Source organism: Micropterus dolomieu, linkage group LG08 (genome assembly GCF_021292245.1).
Source record: "Micropterus dolomieu isolate WLL.071019.BEF.003 ecotype Adirondacks linkage group LG08, ASM2129224v1, whole genome shotgun sequence".
Taxonomy (NCBI): Eukaryota; Metazoa; Chordata; class Actinopteri; order Centrarchiformes; family Centrarchidae; genus Micropterus; species Micropterus dolomieu.
In genome coordinates, this window is record NC_060157.1 from 6,678,905 (window position 1) to 6,698,558 (window position 19,654).

At 41.4% G+C, this 19,654-nt stretch overlaps 1 protein-coding gene across 7 annotated transcripts in view; it reads left to right on the top strand.

Annotated features, from left to right (window-relative positions):
• The window catches only part of LOC123975176 (basement membrane-specific heparan sulfate proteoglycan core protein-like), a gene marked incomplete at its 3' end in the record, with an annotated part of 647,231 nt that overhangs the window by 5,142 nt on the left and 622,435 nt on the right, over nt 1-19,654 (top strand). For all 7 annotated transcript variants that reach the window (XM_046056411.1, XM_046056415.1, XM_046056416.1 and 4 more), the window contains 2 exon segments: nt 10,878-11,007; nt 11,322-11,381. In XM_046056411.1, coding sequence (XP_045912367.1) covers nt 10,878-11,007; nt 11,322-11,381 — 190 coding nt within the window.

Here is a 19,654-nt window from a genome sequence, read left to right on the forward strand (position 1 = left end):
GGGGGGGTGGGGGGGGGGGGGGGGGGGGGGTGTAATAACACCTGCAGCTACGCAGCTCCTGAAGTATTTTTATCTCCTCCTGGAATTCCACCTCTGTTCTCCTTGTAGATCTCCTGTCTAAATGCATGGGAACTTGGCATAGATTTCTATAAGTCACCTGCCTCATTTCATTTACTTCGTTTGCGCTGACATCTTGCTACATTAAATCATTGGTGGACCGAGCGCACATTTCTACCTTTTTGAAATGTTAGTTAGTGTTAACAAGCACATCTGTCCATAATCAAAATGATAGCAGCATTTTGTATCATGATGATGTAAGACACCAGCAGCTGTTGAACTGCTGAGGCAAACACGCCTCTGGGTCTGAATTTCACCAGTTCTCTTCCCATCCTTGAACAAAACAAGCGTGGATGACTTGGAAAATATGCTGGCATTTGAAACAGAAATGGCAAATACATAAATGGCTTTGTGTTTGTTGCTGGTGAATTGGTTTATAGCATTGCTCTGCCAAAACATACTGTATGTTATGTGGCAACAGCTGAGGGCATTCATAATAGTTATTTGTAACGACCCATAACTGTGACTGCTTTCAATGAGGGTTCAGCCACAGTACTTTCCCATGTCTTTTGTGAATAAATTAATTTGATCTGCAAGAGAAAGAAGAGCCAGTACAGTGGGGGTAACCTCAGTTGAGGCACAGATGGTCTACATGTACTTAAGATGTCCCTTCTGTAGTATTGCAGGTCTTTGCAGTTAATATAATGTTCATAGTTTGCCTTTGTGTTGTCACTGACAAAGGATGTGAGAATATTTCTAACTGTACATAACCTAAATATCTACTGTAGGAGTCAGTTGATATGGACATTAAACAGAAAGAATAATTCACTTCACTCTTTTATCTGACACATCAGTACCTCTATTCATGACTTAATGCATAATCAGCAAGCAGGAGCACCCACCAAACTTTTAATAGAATAAAAAGTTTTCACTACAGCAACAGTGAATGCCTGAAGACAAAAAAGAGTCCATCATTACCCATTGTGAATTGCTTTTCGTAATGTAAATATGTTTGCTTAATTGCGGATAGCTCATGATACTCACAGTTTATATCTCGTTATTAGAGATTGATGTTAAAGATTAGAGAAAAATTTTTATGCTTGTCTGTGTGGGCTGTGATGAAAGCTGACCTTTTTCCTGTTGCCCATGGATTTCTTCTACTCTGTTCTCCTGTCTACTCACACGTACCCGTGGTGCACAGGTTAGCAAAAAACAGCTATCAGGTAATTTCCAATGAGGAGGATGGAGGGGGCTCTTGAAAGACAATGATAACCCCAGAATACCTTCTCTCCCTCCTCCCTTTGATGGTTTTGTCAACATCAGATTGCGGTGTGTTGTTTGCTCTGCAGCGCAGAACATCTGGAGAGGAGCATAGCCATCTTTTCTGCTACAGCCCTATTATGTTTACATTAATGGAACAAACAGCTGAGAGAGAATATTTTTGATTTTTGTTCCCACAGCACATCACTTCAGTGGACTTTTTTTAAAACTCTTGGCAGAGCTAACAGAGAGTATTATTGAAAAAGTTGTGGGGGAAAAAAAGGACAAAGACTTTGATGTGCAGATGGCGCCCAACAAAGAGTTCTGTTCGGTTAACAGTAGGGTTTGTTGTGATTTTATAAGCTCAAAGTGCATCTTGGGTTACCAAACAAAGACCCAAGGTTTGAGAAGCTCAAAATGTTGGAAGTGCTTTGCGTTCCAGAAGCTTCACCATGGTACCCTGGCAAATCCCAGTTAATTATGAGATCGCCATCCCAAATAGCATGACCTTGGGAACTGGTGAAAAGTGGTTTTACCAACATAAAATTATTCCCTCCAGCCAGGACACCTGGAGGGCACTCTCTCCTGGCCAAAGGATCTTTATGCTATTTTCTAATCACAAAGTAAGCTCATGAGAAATCTGTTATTGTTAAGATGTAAATTATTAATTTCTGCACCTCAGTGGAAAGCTTTACATACAGTATGTTGCTACTCCAAGTATCCAGTTTGTTCCAGAAATGGTTTTATAGATTGGATAAGATTTTATTTACTTAGCCTACTTTTCCCACACAGTGTAACCATGAACTAATCGAGTATGAAACAGAGGGGGGAAGTGAGTTGAAAGACTGAAAGAGCTAGTTCTGGTCTGTGAATATGTGGGACAATGCGAGTGTGGCCAAGTCAACAGGTGGTGTCAGATTAGTTGGTCCTAAGGCGAGAATGAGCGAGAGAGGAAGAGAAGAGGGTAAATCTGACACTGCCGCTGCCACCAGTGTAGGGAAGTCTGAACTTAATCACAGAGCCATCAAACAGCTGCTGTTACTTCCTTTCTAAAGCTGAACTATCCGAATCTGTTGTTAATGTTAATAAAAAGACTGGTAAGAAAATTGCATTTTATATACACACAATTTTATCCACGTTAGCGGCTCTAGGGATGGTAATGTCTGTTTGTCCACCACTTTGGTCCAGACTAAAATATTATAATTTTTTAATTGGATGGATTGGCAGGGAATTCTGTACATACATTCATGCCCCACCCCCCCGAAGATGCAGCCTAATGACTTTGGTGATCCCCTGACATTTCCTTCAGTGCCATTTGGCACAGATACCCATGGTGTCCAGAGAATGAATCCTAATGACTTTGGTGATCCCCTGACTTGACATCGAGGACAACTAGCTGGTCAAATCTTCACTTGTCAGGTGAAATATCTCAACATCTACTAGATGGATTGGCCACACTAGCGGTGTTGCTCTAGGAATGGCAATGTTGGTATGTCTGTCAGTTGGCTCAGACTGAAATATAGATGGACTGAATTAAAATATAGATGGATTGAATAAAAATTTAGATTTTTCCTCAGGTGCCACCAAGAGGTTTTATAAAAAATGTTTCGACATCTACTAGATGGATTGCCATGATATTTGGTACCAAATTCACCAAATTCCATACCAAATTCCAAATTCGGGTATGTCTAAATTTTGTTCTAATATAATATAATATAATATAATATAATATATATATATATAGATATGAAGTGTTCCTGTAGTGCAATGTCAGCTTAATGTTATGCCTGATCCCTCAGAGCGCTCCAGTGTAAAGACAAGCAGACGTCTTAAGTGACACAGCAGCGTTTTCAAAGTGTCTTTCTCTTATAAATAAACAGGCCGGGGCTGGCCAAGCCGAAGTTGCTCTTCTCCTCTGAGCTGCCACCAGTCTCCGCACCTCGCCTGTCAGCTGTCGTCTGGGGGAACTGGAGCTGGCCCCTCAGTCCCCTCAGTCCCCTCAGTCCCCTCATTCTCCTCCTCCCAGCAGGTCACTCTCTCAGAAATGTTGCCGGAAACACACACGCTATTTATAGACCTGCAAATTACTCTCACAGTGTTTATGATATGACATGCAGTTCAGGTGAGCCAGGATTTGGTTGTATTTTTCCTGTTGAACTTGAAAAATATATTTTGTCTTCGCTGTAAGTCTTAGCACTGCCATATTTTTTACTCATTAGAATATAAACATAGAAAAAATATCAAAGATAACTTTCTCAATAAGAGCACCAGCAGTTTTAAGAGTTAAATCTCCAATGCAGTAAATTGAAAGTTCCACAAACCACAGAGTCCCATTAAAACAGAATAGGTTAATTCCTGGCTGACACAGCTGAAAACTGTGTGCCTGTTAACTAGGTATGTTTCCAGTGTTTGTCTTCATGTGTGCAGCCCATTTGTGTGTGTGCATTTCTTAATACCCGCATGTGTAAATAAGGGGGTAGTTTCACGGCTTTTGTTCATTGGTGGTGGGGGCCTTCCGGTTCTACCACTGGCCAAGCTGTGGCTGTGATTGCAGGTGGTCTTTTGACGCAGGGTCCTGCTGGGGTGATCATTGAAAAGACAGGGCTTCTGAGGGTGTCAACTACGCCTTCACGCCTTGGAACGTTTGGGTGGAATTTGTTCACACTGTATTATCCCACCCACAGTGAAAATGTGATACAGTATAGCTATTAAAAACAGTTTCATCTAACTGTAAATTACCCTGAAGAATATTAGTTTGGGAAGACCCATGCTCAGCTGGGAAAAAAAAGATCTTACTTTAGGCAGTTTTACAGTCAGATGAACTATTTTTTCAAATGTCTAAATTTACAAAAGAAACTTAAATGAAGGGACTCATGAGGCTTTGCTCTACTGCTCTTTATACAAATTCCAAGTCTTGTGATTCTGCTATCACTGAGGCTGAAATAAGCCCATCTGAGATAGCATTTCAGTTAGTGTTAGGCCGGGGTGTCTTGTTTCATAGCCCGCTTACGATCTCAGCTTGCTGTCTGGTCATTGTGTCGCCAGGCTGTGACCTTTGGCCTGAAATACAAAAATCATGACTCACCCCAAGTTTGCAAATTGGGATATTTTGGGCTGATTCAGACAAGGACAGAGATGACACACAGAAGGTACTTTAAAATGACTTTATGCCTTTGTTTTAAGTGGGGTATCTGACAAAGGTTAATTGCATCAATATAATCAGTCACAGAAATGTGTGCTAAATTGACTTGCAAGTATTTTTGTACACGTGTGTACACGGCATGGGATTTATTAGTTCTCCCTCCTGTTCCTTTGATCCCAGCAGCAGAGCAAAAATGACAAAGCTCACTGCAATTTGCATTTCTTTTTTCTTTTTTTATTTAATTGTCACTCTGTAGACCTTTCTCGCCCTGTGCTTCACCAAGCACACAAGTTTGTACAGGCTTTATGCTTATTTTGTCATGCCTCTCTGAACAGTGAGTGTTGTTATAAAGGTAGAGGAGTTGTGCATTTGTGTGGCAGATGCTCACTAGCTGGAGGCGCTGCTTTCTTTCCACTGTGATTTTTTTTAAAAACTGGTTGCAACTCACATGGAGAGAGGGGGCAGACAAAAAAACTGCACAGGGGCTGCACAAAATCTGCTTCATTGCCTCAAGTGATGTCACTCGAGTCAGTGTTGGTTGGGGCTGAGGACTACAAAGTTTGTAAATGAAGAAAAATCAGAGGGTGTGGAGTTTACCAGATCTCTGTAGCTGCTTCTCATGTCCGCTTGAGGTTAATTGCTCGAGGCTAGCGATTAGCCGCTACACACGAATCACTGTTTTGTTGATAATGTAGGCACCAGACACTGACAAGAGAGAAGAATGCATCTGAGAAGAAATCATGCGTGTCAGGAAAGTGTGTTTCCCACTGCCTATTCCAGTGGGAGACCAAGCTTATTGTAAAATGCATGGCATTACTGTGTGGGAGAGAGAATGAATGACCTAGGGGGGAAGATGGCTAGGCAGGAACTCTAAGCATGTCTTCAAAAATGCGGACTTATCCTCAGCTTTTACTCCCTGGCCCCCATCCCTCCTTTCTATCCCCCTTTTCCGAGAAAATCTGATTGTGTACTGTTTGTTGCACAGTATTAGTCATGGAACACATGGAATCCATGCATGTTGTCAAAGAGTGTTTGCCTGTTGAATGAAGAGCCTCCCTCCACTTCCTCCCTGTCCAATCACTTTGAATTAAACCCTGTAGAAATGTCAAACGGCTGCAGAGAGCAGAAGGGCGTCACTCATCGGGCCCTTTATGCAGCACGGCCCAGTCAGAGGTTTAATGTCAGAAGTGGCAGTTTGTCAATTCACCCACCACTACAAGCAAGGGTTAAACACATAGGAAACTCTGTCTCTCTCATTCAAACATATACAAAGCTGCCCTGTTGCCACAATTTTGTTTTCAAAAATGTTAGAGATGTCTGTGTTTGCTGTACCTGCAAACATTTCTCCAGGGCTTATCTTTCTTCCTCCTTCTCTTTCATCACCCTTTCACAACACAAGGCCAAGCACTTCACAAAAACTCTCCATATGTGATGATCACTGTATGTGTGTTAGAGCTGTAAGATATGTTGTGGTTTCAGTAAAATCCAATATTTTTCTTGAAATTGTGCAATGGGAACTATCTGTATTTGCAAAGGCCAGGATTAAGGTGTATTCTTACATCTTAATCCTGGCCTTTGGACATCCAAATCTCTGTGTGTACATGTGCACACATCATTTATTTTTACATTATCAAGGTGCTCTAATGGACCTGATTTGATGCAGCCCTGTGAATACTCCTGCACCTACTCCACAGATAGCAGCGGGTCAAGTAAAGGCAGTGCTGGGGTTCTGCAGCTCAGTCCTTCTTGGTGCCTGGTGGTGCTTGGCGGGCTCCTTCTTTTCAGCCTACTCTACCTAAAGAGAAGAGTATGTGTCAAGCTTTCATCCACTTAATGCTCTCTGCAGTTTACATTCCATTACTGTTTAGTACATGCCACTACTTCAAGTCTAAGCAGATATTGTTGGCCTTAAAGAGGGAGAGAGTAAAAGAGAGGGGAGGATAGTTAGAGAGGGATGGAGGGTTAAGGAGGTTGGGAATTCATCTTGGGAAGGTATTCTGTGAGTGCCTGCGCACTGCTTGTTTGAAAGGCCACAACTTGGTGCTTGAATCAATTGATTGGAATGATCAATGCAGCGTACTGCCTTTTTCATCTTCCTGTGTTTACCTATCACACGCTCTGGTGGGGACAAAAGCACATAAATTGCATGAGCTCAGGAGATGCTTTAAATGCTAAACCTTTGCTGCCGCTATTACATATTTTCATGAGTGAGCATTGCTCCTATGAGACTCTTCTCTAGTATGAGTTTTGTCCAGCTTCTTATTTTCTGTAGCACATTAGCTATGCCTTTAAGATTTTCTCACAGGTCGTCCTGCAGCTGCATCAGTGGGTTTATTAGTAGAGGGGGCGAATCAAGCCCCCTGAAGAATTCTTCTCACACTGCCTCTGACAGGCTTTGGCTGTCACAGAGATGTAACCAGGATGGGAATGCTGGAGTGTGGGAGGATGGTATCTGTTGGTGCATGTGTGCGTGAGAGTGTGGGTATGTGTTTGTGGACACTTTGATTTATTTATTTGTACATTTTGAAGGACTTTTCCAGTGGTTTTGGATGTTTTAATCTGCAAATCATGTACTCTTTATTGTACTGCAAAGAACACTACAGTCTTTAAACTCACTTTAAGTTGACTCAGTTTCACCAACAGGTTAAGTTACTGTGTCAGTCAAGTGTAATGTAGATGCACAAAACACCCATATGGGAAGCCTTCTTTGTTGGTGTATCACAGGAAACTCAAGAAAAGTTGTCAGTGGAATAGCAAGTAACTACCAAAGTCACAGTATCTCTCATATCCCTCACAAAACCCATGATGCATGATTATTACTTGTCTTCTGGGTTTGATTTCCTGAAGAAAATGTTTGTGAATGCTGAATCTAACATTTCTGATGTAAAGGCTTAAAGGATGAGTCTGGTGATATTCAGTGTTTTTGTTATTATAAACAAATCCCACGAAAAGACCAAAACCAACAATGAATAGATCCTTCTAACAAGTGTTGCCTGCTATGGCTTATTCGTCCGTGCCATAGAGCTCCATTGTTGTCCAGTAACTATTAAAACACATAAATGAACCATACTGTTGCATTGTGAGACATGTTCCGTCATTACAATTATTGTAGGAACTGTAGTTTATTTTGAGTAAATCAAACATACTGTTCTGCTGCCTCAAATACTCACTAGGGCATCAGATCTGTGCGAAAAAAAGTGCCCAAAAAAATAAACAATTTCCGAGTAAGGAAGTAGAAAATTAAACTATATATTTGTGACCCACTTTTAAAGATTCATGTCTTTAGTATGAGCAACTGGGCTTCGGGAAGATTTAAATAGAGGTAATGGGGTAATCCTATAGTTTAAAGACACAGACTAACAGTAACAGTAACACAAATATCAGACATAGTCAGCCTTACCTTTTAAATGAAATGCCGATATATTTAAGATGTTGTGCATGTTATCTCAACAAATCTCAATAAGCACCAGTTATAGCGTATTGAAGTACATAGGGGTGGTTAATGTGGAAAAGTGAATGCCACATTAGTCACTAAACCACTATCTCAGTATCGATGTTATTATACTAAAATGTCACGATAAAACATTTCATTTAGTTTTATCCCACTAAGATAACATATACTAATAAGATAACAGGCAAAACAGATAATGGAAACTGCCGATCTTGGAAATCATTTATGAGACATTTGTTCTCATGGTCTTACGAATAAAAGCTGTAGAGAATTGGGAAGCTTTTAATGGCTGTAATCAGATTCTTATCAATTTCAGGAAACAAAGAGGCATATAAATCTGATGGGCTGTCAATGACCAGTGAAATTAAATAAATGGGATTGCAGTATAAATGTGCATGTTTAGGTGCCAACATTTGTTTCGAAGTGGAGATGACGGCATGTCTACAGCTGCAAGATTTAAAGACAGCTGAAGGTAGGGCCCTCTTGAAAGGATCTTGGCAGTCCGACAGTCTTTTTTGAGAATGTTCTGCTTCTGTCCCATTGCTTATTAATTGTTCACAGACCAAAAAGCAGTTGATTCCCTTGCTCCCACTTAACAACAGCTGGGGAAACTTAAAGCCCGTCCGCAGGCTTCTGTATAGTGTCCATTGATTCTCTTTCTAGAGCTACTACTACTTCATCTCATAAGACAAACATTATGGATTGTGATCAGAGTAATTCATAAATAATAAAGTGGAATTCCTTTCGGCTGGAAAGTTTGTGCTCATCTTTGTGTCAAGTGTGTACAATATTTCTATTGTGTATGTGCATGTACATGTGCGTGCCTCCTTTTTTCAAGAATATACCTAGTCGCCATTTGTCCCACTGGAAATTGCAAAGTTACTAGAGCTTCTGAGAGCTTCTAAGGCCGGCGTCCTCTGGGTAGGGTGGAGTTCAAAGAATTACAGAGTCGGTCAAGACCTTTATCTCGAGGGAGAGGTAACTTACAACAGATATGTCTCAACTCCTAGACTGAGAGTAAAGGTCGAGCTAGCTTTTTCAAACAAGGGTAGCTTAACATGTTAGTTTTAAGATCATGTGCAAATATTGACGCATCCATAAAATGCTACTCTGTACATTTGTGGTGGTTTTCACCCAGATGGCACCCAGCATATCCAGATGATACCCCATCCCAAGGGAGTGGGAAGCAGGAGGTGATCACACCAATGGATGGCTGGTCGGCAGCACTGAAAAGAATTTGGTTAGTCAGCAGTTTCCTTTTGAAAATGGCCCGGGATTGTTGTTGTAAGGGTGTTCATTCAGGGGAGGGAGGATTTGTGGGGATATATCTAGTTATTTATTAGCTGGAGCCATTTAAATGGGAAAACTATCATGACAGAGTTTGTTAGAAATACGAACTGGCGGGCCATGCCAACTGGAAATGCCAGCGTTGGCATCCTGCCAGAGTCATTTCTAAACTTATAGCCAGTCTGGGGAGTCTGGGTGCTGAGATGGTGAGCACTGTGCTCCAGTTGGGCTGGAACAGAGGACTTTATCAAGATGATCAGATATGAGAGCAGCTGGCTGAGCTTTGTGTCTTCTCATTGAGTGTTTATGGGTCTGTCAGGTGCACTGTGAGAAGAGGCAGCTCTGTCTTTTTATTCATTTGACTTTGAGTGGTTTTGGTTTAAGGATTGCCATTAGATAATGTTGTGATAGAAATCAGCACTCATATAATCCTTTAGGATGTTCATACATCATTACTCCTCACTAAGGCTAGCTTTCTGTTTTATTTTATTTTGTTTTTTAGTTTTTAGTACCACTACGATATCAAAGTTTGGTACCATTCCCAAAATTTCACTTTTCTACTGTAAGGAATACAGTGGGTCATCACCTTGGTTTTTCAACAACTGTAGTATGGATTGAAAGAACATTTTGTAAACAGTCATGGTCCCAAGAAGATACTGTATATCCTAATGACTTTTGTAATCCCTGGACCTTTCCTCTAGCGCCACAATAACGTTGATATTTGTGCTTTTTAGTGAAATGTCCTGACATCTGCTAGTCGGATTACCATGGTACAGACATTCATGTACCCCACAGGGTGAATATTAATTGCTTTGTTGATCCCTTAACATTTATTTAGCGACTCATCCAAATGTTAATTAGTCCTGCTACGAACTCTCATTTCAGTTGGTACCACAAAAGTAACAAGATCTGAGTTCCAGCCTGAGCCCTGGGTATGCTCAGAGTTTTAAGCTGAATGAATTTTACCTTACTGTGACCCATGGCCAGGCACTGCATTTTCAGTTTCACTCCTATCATTCAGTTACACACTATGTGATGATCACAGATTTTGAAGCAACCTGTCCTCTGAGGTATTTTTACTGCTGCTGGAGGTGATGTAATATTTCCGTGATAGACTGCTTCCTAATTCCAGAGGAGGAAAAGCTCGTCATAAAGGACTAGTTGTGGTATGCTGGATATTTTAGCCAGGGGGAACAGAGTTTAAAGTATACTTTAACAGATTTGTGTCATCCACTCATTCTGATCTCAGCTTCAGTGGCTTTCCCTGAGTTTTGTGGCATGTGTGTGCATGTGTAATTGTTTGCTTGTACTTGCGTATATATTCGTATGTGGGTCATTGCAGTCAGCTGTGAGTATCTGTTGCCAACTTCCACCATTACAATTAGAAATATATACAACAGCAAATAGTAATGATGGACATATGGACATTTGTGCTGTGAAACAACTTTAAGCCCATAATGAGCTCTGTTCCTGTTGGTGTCATGAACTTCTATTTGCATGCAAACTCTTGAGAAGGCCTCTAAGAGATAATAAATGGCATAAGTAAACACATCACAATGCCCCATTTCCCGTCTCAGCTTTTGTTTTCCCTCCACCCTTCCAGGGTCCATGTATAGCACTGGGTGTAACCTTTATCTGCGGAGACTTTAACCACTATAAATCTCTCTGTGTTTGCTGCAGGTGACACGGGCCTCCAAGGTATGGGGAGAGGTCCCTCTACCAGAAGACTTGGAGGCGGAGAAAGATGTCCAGGTTTCTCAGAGCTTACTGGATGACGATGAGGACTTTGTTGCTGATGAAGCTTCAGGAGGTGGGCTTCACACATAAACCACAGCAAGAGCTGCCCTTAATTCATGGGAGATGTTTTGCATTATGAATTCCTTAGATTGTTAACCCATCCCAAAACTGAAAATGAGGGAATATTCCTGAGAGATATGTAATACGATTCTTGTGTTGGTGATTTTATCTTACATATGAACACAAACTTGCAGGATTTATGCTTGTCAAGAGGAATTTGGTACTCCTGCAGATTGTATGTTCTAAAGTGAACTGAGCAAGTGATTTGTTCTGGCCTTGAACCTGGACATTGACCATATCCCTGTACTTCTGTTTCTGTGTCCAAAGACCTACCCAGTGGAGAGGATGATGGAAGCACACCATGGCCTCCAGTCTCTGAGAGCACAAGTAAGTACTTTCATCGAAGAGCTTTTCATAATTTTACTTAAGTTTTAATTTTCTTTGAACTGGCTTTCATTTCCTACAAAAGGTTCCCATTCTTGCCTTTTCCTACACCGTAGGGGTTTTTATGCAACAAACTGTTTGGTCTGTTTTCTTTTAAAAACCCTGATGATTTTATAACTTGACTGTCTATTTAGCTGCCTTTGTGAAGCACTTTGTAACATGGTCTGTAAATGAAGATTATTATCATTATTATTATTATTATTATTATTATTATTATTATACAGATTTTGTTTATGTGTTTTAGATCACTCAGCCCTCTAAAGCTCACCCATCTGTGACTCTGACTTCAGTGACCGCATGCTGCATGTGTGTATGTGTGTGTGTGTGTGTTTGTGTGTGTGTATGATGTTTGTCTGTGCCTGAATGATGATGCCTTCACATCCTGCTACACCCTCTCCTCCCTCCCTGCCAGCTTGCCGGAGTCTGGTCATAACACACGGTTTCAGCTTTGTCTTTGAGACATAAACATCTCCTTGCCTCTTTCATCCTTTTAACCGGCGGCAGAGGTGACAACACAGTGAGATACATGAAAGCATGATGAACAATAAAAGCTTCAGCAGAGCATCTCTGTTCCATTCACCACTGCACATTTTCCAGCCCCCCTTATTTTTTGTAGACTTGAAGAGAATTTATCTTCCCAGAAATCACAGCACAGTAGCAGGGGAAAAATATTTAAATAATGTATTAAACTTTATATGATGGGTCTAACTCTGTCATGCCTGTTTGTTCCACTTCTATTCTTGGGCCATTTTTCTTGTTTTTTTGCCGTCTCTAGAGGTCTTGACATGTCCTGACAGTATAACAACTAGCAGTTAATGTCAATTGACTTTTTCACTGGATATGTTTCCATGCTACTTGGCCTTTTCTACCAAAGATGCTTTAAGAGTATCAACTGATAATAGTTGGATAGACCAATGCTGATACTCAACTATAGCTGTATTTATGTGTAAGTCCCACTGATGCCTATGGTACTTGTTTTAATTTATAATTCAGCGTCAGAGTTCACCCATTAATGGTGCCTCCACAACACATGAGTGTGTTGTACATGATAGGGTCTTGCTTGCTTGCTTTCTTCCTTTAATTATGTTTCCCAACTAACTTTCTTTACTACAATTTACTTTGTGGCCGTGGCTGGGTCGCTGCAGCTCCATTGTAACCCCTCAACTATAAATCCAGCGTATTACTTGACAACATGTTTAACAAAGTCCTTCCTCCATTTGGTGCAGCTCTCTTGACTATGTATTTTTAAGAAGTTTATTTTTCTTTACATTATCATACATATTCTTGCAGGAAATTCATTTACCAAAGCAGATAAATGTTAATATCCTGGCAGGTCAAATCATTTCCCTTCTTATTAAAGACGATGGCCTGGTAGTAGCTGCTGCTTCTTAGTTTGTCCTTGTTTCCAGATGCTGGCACTCAACAGGTTGGTGGAGCTGATTACATCATGCCAGAACAATTGTTTTGGTAGCGGCATTGAAAGCTGACATCAGAGCTGTGGCATATAGCTTCTTGTGCCTCACTTACAGAAATAGCATGCTGTGAGGCCTTGCTGAAGATGAGCTTTTAATTCAGTTCAGTTCAAAAATCCTTTATTAATCCCACAATAGGGAAATTTGTTATAGCAGCAACAGGGCAGCAGTGTAAAAAGTAACACAGTTAACATTATTGTGTAAGGTGTTGACAGCATGTGATTGTGACGATTAGGCTAGTAAGGTTTAACTGAAGGTTAAGTCAGTTTTTAGTGAAGTTAGTTAATATGGATTGATTGATTAAGGCATAGTTGTGAGAAAGTGTATATTTTTTTGCACATGCTGCTTTGAAGATATGTTAAGCAGTTGAAAGTTTGATATCAACCTCATGAAGTGTGTGTTTCTCCTGGTGGGTCAGAGACAGTTTGAAACATCTAAATGTACAAAAAGAATTTGAAAGAATACAAAGCCAGTTTGTGCTTTGCTGACAGCACGTTTGCAAAATAATTCCTGTTAATGTGCTTACAAAATTTGTGGTGCGACATGAGCTTACAACCCCCCCCATTACTTTGGTTTATTGCTTCTGTTTCCATAAATGTCCTGGCTTCTCTAACCACATAAAGGTCAGTGTTGCTTTAATGTGGCAATTAAACAGGTTGAATTGAGCTTATGCAGTACTTTCTTTTATATATTATCTTATCTCAAAGGTGGCGAAACATTTGCATTCTGCTCAGTGTGATCATGCTGTGATTGGAGTAAGCAGGCTATTTCCATTTATATATCTGAGCACGACAGCAATGGGAAGGAAATTCATTTTCCCGTGCTGAATGCTGAATACTTTTCTGAGTGTCTCTGTCCTGTTGGCTGCCCAGACTGTTCACCCAAGCCTCTGCCTTCCTTCCCCCTCCACTTCAAAGTAGACGTAGGTGCCACAATTGCCCCCATTATGCCTTGTATCCTGTTATGTGTGTACAATTTGCCGATGGTTTCGGAATTCCCATTTCCTGATGTCTCAGCCTCATACATTGAAGCTGTGCAAAAACATCTGGAGCCGAAACTGTTGTTGAGATGAGGCTATTTTGGACCTCTTTTGTCCACTGTTGTTCTTTGTCTCCCCTAATCATAGTCTGCAATCTTCTCCGGAGATATGAAAGTTGCAACCCATGTCCTGCTAACGTCTTGTCCTGACCTACATCCTCAGATCTCTGAAGAGATTTCTGCTCCATTACAGAAATTCCCATTCCACTGAGGATATTGGCCACTTTGTTTAGAAACAAAAGTTAACGTTTCCACTTAGTAATGGCGGCGGTGGTTGGTGAAGGTTTACTGGGGTTAAATTCTTCCCAGGGATAATTTTGGATGAAAAGCTTGAGAATACATAACTCTAGACTAGTGGTTCCCAAAGAGGGTGCCATAGCCCCCTGAAGAGCGGCGAGGTGTGCCGCAAGATTTGTTCATCTTATTGTTTATTCTATTCTCCGTTATTTAATGCTTCACTGAGAAAATGAGGCAGCCATATTTTGTGATAGTTTTCAAACATAGAAAACAGAAGTAATAAGCAACACGTCTCAAAATCACCTATTTAAAACTTCTGTTAACTATATAGTTACATTGGAGCTATCAGCATGATAGCTTGGTTCCTTGTTGTCATAGTAATGTAACACCCTTTGCAGCATTGATAAAAATATTCCTATAAAGCATTGCTGTGGTTTAGAAAGGTTTGGGAGTCACTGCTCTAGACTACTCTAGCTCATTTTACAGAAATTTACACTTGAAATGTTTTAACGTTTGAATGTTCTAATTGTGGTCATATGCATTGTAGTGCCATAAACTACATTTGCTCTGCTGTGAGAGATTAAACACATAGCCTAGAGTTTCTCAGCTGATTCAAGGGAAGGATGAAGATATGTGTTGAGGGACGTTTTGCTTAAACTTGAGGGTCAGCTGTCCTTGATCCACTGGGACTCGAGTAAAGGCTAACTCAAAAACAGGATACTGCTTTCTTGTGTAGCCTCAGCTGGTTTTTACTTCTAATCACATCAGTTGCTGGTGGGTGCCTGCTGAAAAAACACAATCCAGGTTCATATTCATCTGTTATCTCTAGAGGAGAGCAGATGTTGCAGCATAAGTGAACAATACATCAGGGTAATGTAGCCTGTCTGTCAGTTTGGCCAGGGCAGTGGACAGGTTGCAACCAGCCCACCCAGTTTGTATTTCTGCCGCTTTCATGGGCAGTTTGTGAGATGTGCGTTTGCAGTGGCACTGCCTCTATGTGTGTGTCCCTGTGTGTCATATACCCTCGGGTAGATGGACGAGTGCTGGCAGCTGCAGTTATTTTGGTGAGGTCTTTGTTGTTTCACTGCCGGGGGCTCTCAAGGTGGTCACACACATACTGAGCCTAAAGTACAGGAGAAACACATTATAATCAGAGGGTCTTGGAGGCAGTGTTCGGTCCCAGTTCACCGAGAGGCTGTTGAGCCCGGTTCTGTTGCCTGCTTAGCAGCAGTTATGACCCGATATTTAATATGCTCCCTCCTATTTTTTATGTATAGTTATAGTATGAATTTGACAGTTGAAGAGTCGTCTCAGTTCTTGCACAATGCTCCATTAACCTTCGTATTAATTATCAGTCACTGATAAAGCCTCCATTTTCAAACCAAATTATCAGTGCGACTATACTCGAATGCTACTGATGATTGGTCTGACTTGAGCCTTATTGCTGCACCTAGCCCCATGAAGCTACACTCTGTTGTACCAATAACAAATGCGTTGCCTTGGAGAAGTGGCTTGTGCTATTCTTCTTTAGGAAAGCGATGTTGTGGGTTCCACTGAAACAGAGCGTGTGCGGCTGTTTGAACAATCCCTTTTTCCTCACAGTAGTGTCAAGGGCAGACTTGTAACTGATACATCTGTTTTTTTTGGTGACCTTCATGATGATATACGCTGCAACACAAGAGAAAACTTAAATTGGAGAAAGAAACAGTTTGTTGTGTTACAAAACAAATACTGAATTAGGGCTTGTGGTTATTGGCAAGGTATATTAGTTGTCCTGTGGTTTTCCCCAGATCTGAGAGTTTATTTGGATAAAGCTCCACAGTTGATCAGTGGCTTCCTGGTTGAACACTAGAGACTGTCCACATCAGATAATACCTCTCCTGAGATTAGTCAAACTGTTAACTATTTTTCTTCTGTTGGATAATACATTCAGTACAAGTGCTTTCTTTCAATGTCACTCTTAATTTCTAGGTAAGAGTTTCTGTCTGTTCATGCTCTTTTATACTGACTGTGACTTTGTTTCAGTCAGTAATCATGGTCCGATCAGCACATAAAAGAGTAGGGAGTAGTAATGCAGTTGTTACTCCCTTATCTCTGTCTCTCTCTCCCATTCTGACTCGGACAAGGATCCCATCTTATCTGCAGCCTTTGAAGTAGCGGACATTTCACTAGCTTAAATTAGTCTGGGTCACTGTTCTTTTGGGGAGACATCATATGGTTTGGGTAGGGCACGTTTTGTGTCAACCTGACTGGTCTTTGTAGACTTCAAATAGTTTAGCCTAGTTTGTAATATGAATTTATTATATTGCTTTATCTGCTGTTCACCTGATTGTAGCACCAGGCAGGAGCAGCCCCAGTCAATCTAAAGCAAGACTTTACACCAACCATTTTCTAAATCTTCTCTCCTCTGAAAGACATGCCACAAGTACAGTAATGTTGTATCCAAAGCCATATGTTTTTTGTATGTGCAGCTGTAAAACAGCTGGATCCAACACACTCACTTGATTATGAAGGAGCTGTTGTTTACTGCTGTCTGTCAAGGTTTCTGGAGTGGACCAATACCGAATCTGGACTGGAGTGCGAAAATCTGTCTTGTCAGCACAGTTCTAGTGTAAAGGATAAAAATTAAAAAACATTTCAAATCTGTTTTTATTCACAATACATACACATACATAATACACACAATACATAGTACCCCTTTTCAATGAAAGGCAGTGAACAGATACACAGGAAACTTGTGTTATAAAATCAGCCTCTCCCTCTCATAAAACCCCTCCGTGTTTCAGAGCAACCAAGCGGCCTCCTCAGTTGACATTTCAGAGCATGCCCCACAGCGTAACTGCATCCAAAGCAGTGGAAGAATGAAAGAGCCACCACAAAAAAGAACATGGTCATTGTTGCCCATGCCAGTGCAGAAGGCTTAACTTTTGGTAAAAAAAAGTTATAATGGTACTCAGTTCTTTCCATTTAGGAGGGAAAACAGGAAGCAGCTCCTCCCTTCATTGCTGCAAAGCCCAAGGGTGGATGAGTGCGTCGGACAGCAGAAATGTGAAGAGCAGTGTGTGGAAGTGTGTGTTTGGTTCATAGGATATCCTCTTTGTTCTGCTGGAGTGAAGATGAGTCATTTCTAAAGAGATGCCCTCTGACCTTTACTCCTTGATGCTGTCATGCAAACAGACTTCCTTGTGTGTTTCCAGACAGATACTGCTTGGACTCATTAGTCAACAAAAACCACAGGATCCATTGTCCCATTATGCATGACTTTCCACAGCATGTGGATGGTAATGATTAGTGGCACAGCTGATAACAGCAAATTGATGCTGACATTTTGAGCTTCTCATAAAATTGCGATGAAAAGTGTACTTTCATTTCATTACAGGTTTATTTCACTGATAGAGACTTTTTCTGATTTCTTGTTTTTTTTAAGACAACTCTTACAGTAATTTTCTGTCTGATTGTCACTTTCTATTTTCTCTCCTTGCTTCCAATCATTTCCTGTCTAACTTTCCTGAACCTTTAACCTCTCTGCACCTGCCTGGCTAACTTGATCCTTCTTCCTGTACGTTGTGTCGCTTTTCTTGTTTGATCCTTGACCTTTGTGCCCCGTCGACGTCCGCACCGCGTCTCTTCCCCCTGTCTCTTGCTCTTTGCTCCTCTTCCCCCATTGCTTGCCATAGCACACTGGTTGGACTCTTCATATCTGGGGAACATACAGAGCCCAGTTGAACCAAACTACAGTAAGTCCTCAAGCACCTCTTTCATTTTCATGTTACGGTTTCTCTCCTCTCTTGTCTTTGGCACACTCTCCTGTCACCTGCTCCACTCAGTTATGCACTCTCATTTCCAAACACACTCAGATAACATTCCAAGGAAGACTCAACATGGGCATGCACTGTTCAAGTCTAGCGAGTCTCTTTTTCCAAGTGTCTTGCAGGCGTCTCCCAGTGTTTTCTTATGCCAGCTGATGGGATTGTTCCATCCAGTAATACTGTTCATCAGTTTGTCACACTCGAGTGACAGCACTTTATGGGATTTCCAGCTGAAAACATTGTTGTAAAGATATGTTTGAATTACACACAGTGTTCATCTCTTTAGACAGTCAGCACTTTAATTTAATTTGAAAAATAGCTTTTTGTAATTTCAACCTCATGCAGATGGCTCATCCCAATGATATGAACCAGCTGTTTCACATAACGAGTACACCATGAGCATAAAAAAGGGATTTTTTAAATACACAATAGTGGTTTTTGATGCGGACATTGCAAGCCGTGGGAGAGCACAACAGGGCAAGCTTAATAGTGAAGTCAGAAGTTATTCTCAAGACTTCCCCAAAGGTCAATGATTGGACTTGGAGACAGAGTTGTTTGGCTGGTCACCAGCAAAAGGTTTAAGTATCACAGGTCTTGTCTATACTAATTAAGCTAAGAAAGAAGCAGCTGGGATATAAATATATTACCCTAAGGGAGAGAGAAACATTTAGAAAGAGATGGAGATGTGAAAGAGGAAAAGCCAGCGCAAAGGAAAACATTTTTATTAGTTATTAAAGATTTTTGATAGGGTTGCAGAGGCAGTGTGGTTTGGGCCTTGTTCTTAAAGATTCCGGCTCTTCCTCATGCCCTCTCTAAATGGCTCGGGTGGTGCTGGGCCGATGCCGTGGGCTTGGGGGTTGTAGGTCAAGCCCAATGCGGCGAGGCTTTAAAGGCCAGACTGGGCTCACTGCTCAATCAAGTCTTTGTCTTCTGTATAGGCCTCTATGTGTTCAGAGGGGGCCCGTTGCACAAAGCAGCCACAGTTCTACTGAACAGTTTTAATAGCGAAATAAGTTTGTGACTTAAGAGTGTTGAATGCTCCCCCATTTTTTCATCCCACACGTCATGTCTGCACTCTGACAGTTTCATCACTCTTGATGGTAGCGATGCTTGACAAGGGGATTTCCCCCCGCGGGAAACCGTGAGTGATGCACAGGAGAATGGGCCTTGGAGTAAAAGAGCTGCTCGTTAGCAGTGGGGCACAACCCAGCACTCTAATCAAAGGATCTCAGGCGGCGGCAGTCCCACACTCGCCAGGCAGTTGCGTCAAAGCGGCAAGCTCAGAGAGAGTTGGGGCTACAAGCTGCTGTTGACCTGGCGGCGAGTACCCACTCAAGTGATTAGATTATATGCAGGTCAAATGAGGCGCTTTGATGACTAACTTTGATGTTGGCAGTCTTCTGGTTACACTTTCAGGCCTAACAATTATTCCTGTAAGTCTGACAGTAACAGCCTGCAAAGCAAGCACTCAGGCACCCTGCCAGGATGTGCTAAAGCCTGAAGTTCTGTTGTTACATGTTGTCCTCACTGCGTATTTTCATAGGCAGTGCTAAGTTTACTTTGTCAAAAATGATGCTTTTCCTCACCAGGAATGGGATGTCTTGTAGTGCTGTGTGTAAGGAAAGACAATTTAGCAGTGTTTAGAGAAGACAGCTGTTCA